General features: G+C 43.5%; 1 protein-coding gene across 1 annotated transcript in view; it reads left to right on the top strand.

The window, feature by feature from the left end:
• Positions 1–1,297: 1,297 nt before the first annotated feature.
• The window catches only part of CPNE9 (copine family member 9), a 482,542-nt gene continuing 474,134 nt past the window's right edge, over positions 1,298–9,705 (top strand). Inside the window, exon 1 of the mRNA XM_078659325.1 lies at positions 1,298–1,370. Coding sequence (XP_078515451.1) covers positions 1,309–1,370 — 62 coding nt within the window. The 5' untranslated portion in view covers positions 1,298–1,308. The remainder of the gene's footprint in view (positions 1,371–9,705) is intronic.

Here is a 9,705-nt window from a genome sequence, read left to right as displayed (position 1 = left end):
CCACATGATGCACGCCACACCATGCCGGAAGTGTGCTGTGGCAGTGTTACAGCGGTGCCTGTCTAAGGCTATCCTCTGATTCTTAGACAAACACTGCGGGAGCACTGCTCTCCGCCAAGGATTACTATTTTTATCCGGCGGGCGGTCTCACTCCGGGTTTGGTGGTCCTCTGGTGGAGCACTGGCATGGCGGCCCGCAGGAGGGCTGCCAAACTCAGAATAAGGCCCTTAGGATTCTGCCTGTTATTATCATCACCAAGAAGTGCCTCTTATGGGCATACATTTACAAATGTTCATATCAGATTTTCTAATGTGATACTACTGCTGCTGGTGAATGCTAAGTTGATTTGTTTTGATGCAGAACTGCAATGAATGTAGGTGACCACTGAGGCCTTGGTTGATTCGTGAGATGGAGGCTGTGATATAAGCACATACATATATCATGGGAATGCTATTGTCGTACATGCCTCCTTCTCAATCATGATATATGTTGCCTTGTACCAATATCTAAATGATGCCCCACTATTATTTGATGCTCAGTATCATTTTTAGGTCTCATCTAAACAGCGCACACACGCTGTTGCTGTGAGGTGTATTGTATGCAGTAAAGAGCTTGGAGCCCCACCATCACTTACCATTTGCAGGCTTGCTTGTCAGTCATTATAGCTGGCTTGTAATTGGCTATCATGCATTTGACATCACTTCCTTTTACTGTTTTGGATTATGGACGAAGCACTATGTAATTTTGTTTCATTAGTGTCTTTCTGCTACTGGTGCTTATGAGACCCGCTGCAGTCCATGCCGTGCACACACTGGGGTGTATGCACACAGGGGGGCACATGTTGTGCCCCCCGTGTACATCCACATGGTATGAGGCACAAGGGGCTTTGTTTCCTCTCAGCCACACTTTTCATGGCGGTCACAGATCCTTTAACATAACATAACTGTATCAAAGGGGTACATGCATTTTAGTGATTGTATATGCTTTGATAAATGTTTTAAAGTACCAATATTTACGATGGAATACAGATGTTATATTCATTGTGTTTGAGATAATATATTTTGAAAGTTCTGAGTAAACAATTACGATACGGTGATAAAATTCATAAAGTTGTATTACATTCTTGGAAGGTAACAAGGAGATGGTCTGAATGTCCTTTATCGGTCAGAGACCAGGTGCTTCTCTTGACCTCAGCGGCCTGTCGTGAATGAGTCGTGCTCTTGTTTGTACTGTCGCGCCACGTGTGGTCAAGGTGCATTGTGTGTAATAACCTGTCTTCCTCTCTCCGCCCAGGACTTCCTCGGACAGATGTTCTGCACGTTGGGGGAGGTGATTGGCTCCCACAGGAGTCGTCTGGAGAAGCCGCTCGGGTGAGTTTGCGCTCTCGATTGGGTGGGTGGCCTCTCGATGAACAGTAAGATGCCCGCGGGGGGGTTATCTCAATTTTTCTGTTGACCGTTTTATCGTTGTGGTTTGTCGGAGATCCGTCCTCTTGGTGGTGGTGTCACTTGTGAAGCTCACTGACTCCTGATATTGGGACAGGTGCGCTACATAACAACTGTCAATATCTTAAAGCTGCTAGAAGCAGTCACTGAAGAGCCCTTCTGGCAGGACGAAACACGTGCATGTTAACAACACTTGAAAGTCCTCACTAGTCTCTGCAGGTTTGAATTGCCAAAATTTAAAGAAGGGTGAGATATTTAACACATCCGATAACTATCACATATTTTGAATCAAACTCAACTTGTAATTCTGACCCGTGCGTAAGCGGGTTTACACACAGGTCGGAAAAAAAACATCTGACTCGTCGTAAGGCCTAGTGTTTGGAGACGGAAGGCAGAGAGTACGTGTTAACCCGGGCAGTGTTTCTGGAGGAAGCCAGAGTATTTGGATATAATTACGCATCACTCTTGTGATGCGAAATTACGCAATTACTCCAACTTGAGAAAGTACTGCAAACAGATACAGTGGCAGGGTACATCTTGCTGCATCTACTAGCAATTTTTCTAGGGTCCTAATACATATGCATATGAGTTGCAAATAGCCAATGCCCACCTCCCGAAACCAGCCACCCACAATTGGTTTCCAATACAATACATCGACACAGAGGGTGGGAGAGGCATTGGATGATCCCAAACAAAATATCAGAGGGTTCAAATCCCACACAAGAAGACTTTGTTGACAGAAATAGTGGTGTTTTCACAATGAGCTGTTTTAGGATCTTTTTATTCAATATATGAAAACACAGCAGCCAACGCGTTTCACCCACACGGGCTTCTTCAGGGCTGAAAAAATTCAATCAAAGGCCCACCGTAGTGGCTGTCCCCTTCATAGCGCAGTGTCAGTACCGTATAACGCGATAAATCCCAAGCCTTTCCTATTCGGAACGGTCCTCCAAGCGAAAAATGTGTCTGTCGAGTGTTTGCCACGCAGCAAACGGTATACACCCACTACAACGCATTTTTTACAACGCACTACCATTACAACGGAACTTTTACAACGCAAATACTATTACAACGCATTTATTTACAACGCATGTTTTTACAACGCAGGTACTTTTACAACGCATACCATTACAACGTAAGTATTGGTAAGTATATAATTATATTTAAAATGTTATATGTTAGGTTTTTTTTAAAGGGGTATTTTTAGGGTTCAGGGTCAGTTTTGGGTTTTTGGGTAAAGGGGTATTTTTAGGGTTCAGGGTCAGTTTTGGGTTTTTGGGTAAAGGGGTATTTTTAGGGTTCAGGGTCAGTTTTGGGTTTTTGGGTAAAGGGGTATTTTTAGGGTTCAGGGTCAGTTTTCAGTTTTTGGGTAAAGGGGTATTTTTAGGGTTCAGGGTCAGTTTTCAGTTTTTGGGTAAAGGGGTATTTTTAGGGTTTAGGGTCAGTTTTCAGTTTTTGGGTAAAGGGGTATTTTTAGGGTTCGGGGTCAGTTTTCAGTTTTTGGGTAAAGGGGTATTTTTAGGGTTTGGGGTCAGTTTTCAGTTTTTGGGTAAAGGGGTATTTTTAGGGTTCAGGGTCAGTTTTCAGTTTTTGGGTAAAGGGGTATTTTTAGGGTTCAGGGTCAGTTTTCAGTTTTTGGGTAAAGGGGTATTTTTAGGGTTCAGGGTCAGTTTTCAGTTTTTGGGTACAGGGGTATTTTTAGGGTTCAGGGTCAGTTTTCAGTTTTTGGGGTACAGGGGTATTTTTAGGGTTCAGGACTGGGTTTGGGTTTTGGGGTTCAGGGGTATTTTTAGGTTTTAGGGCTGGTTTTGGGTTTTGGGGTACAGGGGTATTTTTAACATATATATTTAAAAATTAATAATTAAATATTAACATAAATAATTAAAATATTAAATATTAAATTAATAATTTATTAATTTAAAAAAATATTATTAATAATTATTTTACCATATTATTTACTTACCTATACTTACGTTGTAATGGTATGCGTTGTAATAGTACCTGCGTTGTAAATACCAGCGTTGTAATGGTATGCGTGGTAAAGGGTCCTGCGTTGTAAAAAATGCGTGGTAATGGTCTGCGTGGTAAAAGTCAGCGTTGTAACGTCATATATCCGCAGCAAACACTCAACAGATTAATTTTTCACTTGGAGGATCGTTTTGAAAAGGCAAGGCTTGCGATTGATCGCGCCAACCTGAGAAAGTGTATTTTGGGGCTAAAAATCCTACCACAGGAGCACAGGCACAATGAACTGCGAGCGAATGAGTGGCTACTGCTGTTAATGTCCTGTTGCATTTAGCGCTTTATTATTATTATCACAAAATGCATCCTCAAACCCATTTTGGAAAATAGCGCTAAATGCTGGTTTACACTTCTCACACAATTGCGCAGAACTACGAGTTACTTTGAAGTAATTATGAGTAAATATCAAATGGAGAATTACGTCAGTTACACCCAACCCTAGTGAGGATTGTAGGTAACCAGTGTGCAAGAACTGTGGCAATGTGCCTAGAGGCAGACATGGCGCTTGGAGACTGGAGGTAGGCAGGGTGCATGTCCCCCCGGGAATGTGGCTGGAGGCAGACAGTGTGCACAAACCCTGGCAGTGTCTCCAGAGGCAGGCACGGTGTGTGGAGATTGGAGGTGGACAATGTGCGCAAACCCTAACGGTGTCGCCGGAGGCAGACATGCAGTGTGGAGACAAGGTAGACAGCCTGTGTAAGCCCTGGAAGTGTCTCCAGAGGCTGACACGTGTGTGGAGATTGGAGGTGGACAATGTGCGAAAATCTAATGTGTCCTCATGTAATGCAACTGCGGCTATGTAAAGCGCTCTGATATCCGGTTTGCGTCAAGTTCGCACTATAGAAGTTTGAATCAGCAGCCCTAAACATACTCGAACCCATCCAGATGGTCAACCAACGCCTTCTTCTTAAATATTTAGGGGCATATTTACAAGGGCTTTCTCTCTGCTTTTTTGGCTTAAGGAGCCAGGAGGAGGAGAAATTTTAATGAAAATATCAGTCATTGCAAAAAATGTAAAACCCTGTTTTTTACTTTACCCAAAATTGCAATTGCAATTCACAATTCAGAAGACATTGAAAGCATATTTGATATATCATTATGAAAACAATCTTCTCCTGGGCGACCCCAATAACATCCACGTATCTCAGAAACTTCTAACGTGTTTCGCTCTACTGCAAAGAAAGACTGCTTCTTCAGGGCACTCTTTTTTTCTATGATTCAAAGATGTTGTTCTTATCCTAAAGTGTATTCAACAGCATACTTTGGAAACCGAAAGAGGGAAACACGGGTCAGCATCTCTCAATATGACAGCGCATCAATTTTAATGCATGAAGTGAATTCTGCTGTTCTTGGAATGTTTTGTTGAATACACTCTAGGATAAAAACTGCACATTAAACCGTGGTGGTTGAGAACACATAACGCAACTTTGCACATGAAGTGGAAGTGGCGAAGACGCATTTATCTACAAGAAGGAAACTGTAGATAAAGTTTTCTTTTCGATTTCTGCTCTTCAAATGCGGATTGTGTGTGAAGACCAATAATGAAATGAAATACTGGTATTTGTAAAGGGCAAACAATTATCCCTAAGGGTGTCAAGGCGCTGGGGACCGGTAAACAACCTTTACAACGCAACTTTTACATCGCAGAGCCTTTACAACGCAACCATTACAACACAAACTATTACAACGCATTGCTCTGGGGGGCGCTCTAGGATAGGGAATAGGTTAATTTACTATCCAATAACCTTCCCTAGTGTCCATGGGGACTGGAGTTGGAATAGTAAATTAAACTATTCACTATCCAGCACCCCAAAGCACTATGCGTTGTAATGGACTGCGTTGTAATACTTGCGTTGTAAAGGCATGCGATGTAAAAGCATGCGTTGTAATGTCATACATCCCTGGGGACCATCAGGGAGCTTAAGCGAGCTATTGCCCAGAGTCACATGGTGCTGGGCTAACCTGCCACCGGCGCCGGGAATCGCCTTGATGTTCCAGGGTCAGCCGCCCTGGCCGCTGCGCCACACCTTTTCCACAAGACAAGACCATATGGGTGATAATGTCAATGATAGATGTATATTTCAGAGAAGGAATCCGTACTAAAAAGAGTGCCCTGAAGATGCAGTCATCTGGATGAAATACCACGAAACACGTGTTTTCTGTTTTCTGATAGAAAAGAACATTGGATGTCATTGATTCCATGCCAATTTTTCATATATGCTTTTAATGTATCAAGAACTGGGAGTTTTAATTGAAAATGTGTATAGGTTAAAGAATGCATTTTTACATTTTAGTAATGGCTCTGTGACATTTAAATAATAATGTTCTATTATGACGAAAACACTAGAGTTTGAAGGTTCCCTCCTTCAGTCAGACAAAATCCTAACTTAATTCTGTCTGAAGTCTATCTTAAGTTTGTCTTAAGTCTGTCTTAAGTTTGTCTTAAGTTTGTCTTAAGTTTGTCTTAAGTCTGCCTTAAGTTTTTCTTAAGTTTGTCTTAAGTCAAACTTAAGACAAAATCCTAACTTAACTGCTACTAAGTGCCTTCTGTGAATACCAAAAGTAGTAAGTTTAGGATTTTGTCTTAAGTTAGTTCTGCGAATCGGGCCCCTTCTGTTAATTTTCTGGCTCGCCCTCTTCCATCTGAATATAAAGTTTACTACATTCTCAAAACAGGAGTAAATGATGAAAAGACGCAGAAATGTTGCTATCACATAAGTAAGTCACAGCTATATTCATGAATGGAGTCAAAAATCTCAGTCCATAGGACTCTTGTTGATTTTTCAGTTTGAGGTTGATGGGGGTTCATTAATTTTAGTGGTGGGCAGAAAACTCCAGAATGTGCGGAATTTTGCCTGTTCTGCGAAGTAGGCGGAGCAGGCAAATCTCCGCACACTCGCGGCGGAGCGGAGTTGGCCTCACACCAGTCTCCCGCTCGCACTATTAAAATGTTAAAAAAGAACAATTTGAAACACCTTAAAAAATCGATGGCCTTCCCGGGCTTTCCTCTTCCTCCATCGCGACTTCTTCTTGAAACTGCTCATTTCTCGCGAGGAATGCACATGCGCGGGCGCCCGTGCGTTTTTCAAGAAGAAGGCGGGATGGAGGAAGAGGGAAGCCCGGGGACGCAACCGATAAGATAAGGTGTTTTAAATTCTTATTTTTATCATTTTAATAGTGCTGGCGGGAGGCGGGCGGCACGTAGCAGAGCTACGCGGAGTGTCCAGACATCGGTTCCATCTCTGTGGCACTCCGCATAGCCCTGCTATGCCCACTACGCCCACCCCTATTTATGCTCATTTAGGGGTTTGTGCTCGAATGTGATCTTCACGATGGTCAAGATGATGTTGAGGGTTTTCTTTTCTTTTTTTCTATTTTGTAACTTTACTTGGTCCTAGCTGATAACGTGTAAACCGAATGATACGCTTCTGCTATTGACTGTACCTCCTTTTATAACATCCAGGAATCAATAAGGGACGAGCTATTCATAAACACTAAAAACAAGCCAAGACTTCCTACCACGAGATGGTTTGACACTGACTGCCGAAAGACCCTTACATCCCTTAAAGAAGCCCTAAGACAGAAACCGAGGGATCTCCAAATAATCTCACAACGGAGAAAAACCTATAATATCGCCCGGAAAAATCGCAAAAAGCAGATAAAGCAAGATCTATGGCTTCAACTACACGACAGTGCAGCAAAGAAAGATAGCACTGCTTTCTGGCAGACCATAAGATCACCCTTTCTGGCTAACATCACCGACCCAAACCACCTTGATGTGGCAATAACTGAGGACGACTGGGTCTCCCACTTTACAAAAATCTTTGCAATACCAACGGGTGCTGCTCAAACAATTCAAACACAAGACTCTGAAACAGCCAAGAGAAATATCTATCCCATTAGGCTACGTTTTACCCTCAACGAGGTCAGAAAGGCAATCAAGGCCTCAAAACCTGGCAAGGCCCCCGGCCCAGACGGGGTTCCCATGGACTTGTTCCTACATAATGTTGATTATTGGTCAATAATAATCACACGGGTAATGGCAGCAGTTGCCGAAACCGGTCTCTTCCAATCATGGTCCACATCTACATTACTGCCCATCTTTAAGAAAGGGGACCGCAATGACCCCGCGTGCTACCGACCGATCTCCCTTCTGGACTCCACGGGCAAGATTGCAGGTCGAATACTCCTGGACCGACTACAATCATGGGCCCGGGAGAATAACATCATCACTGACCTGCAATATGGTTTCCAGAAGGGGCTCGGAACGGTGGAACAGGCCCTAAACCTCGTCCTTTTGGCTGGAAAGTACACACGCGCTAAAGGAGGTAACATCTATCTGGTCTATGTAGACCTAAGCGCGGCTTTCGATTGCGTACAGCATGCAAAGCTAAGGCAGATCCTGGAAAACCTCGGAGTGGACCCTCCCATACTAGCCTTCCTGAGAGAGCTATATACCAACGCAGAAGGTCGAGTTCGTTTTGGCATTGGCGGCGAACTATCACGTCCCTTTAAAATATCACAGGAGTAAGGCAGGGGTGCGTGCTGGCTCCCTTCCTGTTCAATTTATACACAAACGGGCTCGAACAGGCCATGCTGGAAGGGAGCCTGGACCTCCCGCAGATAGACCATCGCCCGATACCAATCCTCCTATATGCCGACGACTCTGTCATCCTGGCACGGACATCCAACCAACTCCAGCGACAGCTAAATAAATATGTGACTTTCATGGACTCCCTGGGATTGAAAGTTAATATTAAAAAAACTTTCACAATGACCATCGGACCAAGACCAGGAGTCTCCAAGCCCATATCCATTAACAACAGTAGACTAGAAAAAACATCGGTGTACCCATACCTGGGCATTTTAGTGGAAGACACAATGACCTGGAGTAAGACAGTGGAAGCTAGAAACCTCAGTTTCCGTCGCGCAGTATCAGCATTAAGAGCGTTTTCAAGGAAACTAGGCAAACCAGCTCCAGCGGAACTATTAACGATATACTATGCAAAATGCCACAGTGTGGCCACGTACGGAGCAGGCATCTGGGGCCATGGATGTATCGACCAACTCCAGGTTACTGAGAACGCTTTTATCAAATACATCCTAGCTCTCCCCCAAAGCTCCCCGATCCTAGCCTCACATCGGGAACTGGGTATGGAATATATGACCGACACCATACGATGCCAGCCCATCCTACTGTGGCAGCGTATATGGTGTAATCCCGAAAGTCACATCACCCGTTCCCTCATCACTGAATGTCTCGGCCTAGCGTACTGGAAAAAAATACCTTGGCTCAATTACATTCACAAATTCTTTCTAGACCTTGACTGTGAGCACTACTTCCTCGAACCCCCTTCAATAGAAGATATCTCGAAGAAACATTTGAAGGAACTATGTATGGGCCACTTAAGGGAACTGAGATTACCAAAAAACATAATGAAAAATCTCGCATATTGCAGACAGGGAAACTCATACAGCCATACCTGACATACTTCCTCTCAAACTATGAAAAGTTTTTAATCACAAGACTCCGGTTCAATCTTTTTTTCCGTCTGGTCTCATTTCCAGAAATGAAGAACTGGTCCAGAAAATTGATGAGTTGCCCCTGCGACGGAGTCTCTGAACAATCAACGATACATGTTGTCCTTTTCTGCAAGTACTACAGACTAGCAAGGAAAACATGGATTTTGCCCCTCCTTCGCTCAAGCGGTCTTAGACAATCACATTCAGCACTTTCTCACTTACAATCCCCGAAATCCCCGCATGAAGCAAAAATGATAGCGACCTTTCTTAAAATTGTAATATCAACTCGTCGCAAAGTCAACTTCTAAACTTGATTCACTTCTATAACAGTAACCCGCTTTGACATCTTTTGTTCGGTATAGCGATGCCAGTTCTGTGATCATTTGCACATTGACTTTTTTCCTTTTGACTATGTTATATTTCCCTGTTTTAAATGTACTTTTTATGATTATACAAGCCTATAATCGAATAAAAGTTGATGAAATGAAATGAAATGACTGTAAAGTAAGGGTGGATGGAACTCGCAGAGTTTCCCTCTGCAGAATTCCACAGAGTTTCATAAAACCGGTGTGAGTTTCTGTGGAATTGTGTGAGCGGGCGGAATCAGCATGGTGCGCTGATTTTTCACGCCGGGAGCTTGTTCCGCACTGCAAAATCAGAGCAAACAGCACTGCGCAGCACGCCACAGGGCTTTTTTGCTGCCGCTCGTGTAGAT

The sequence above is a fragment of the Lissotriton helveticus genome, chromosome 9 (assembly GCF_964261635.1).
Source record: "Lissotriton helveticus chromosome 9, aLisHel1.1, whole genome shotgun sequence".
Lineage (NCBI taxonomy): Eukaryota > Metazoa > Chordata > Amphibia > Caudata > Salamandridae > Lissotriton > Lissotriton helveticus.
The sequence above is the reverse complement of the archived record's forward strand: the minus strand, read 5'-3'. Positions and strand labels throughout refer to the sequence as shown.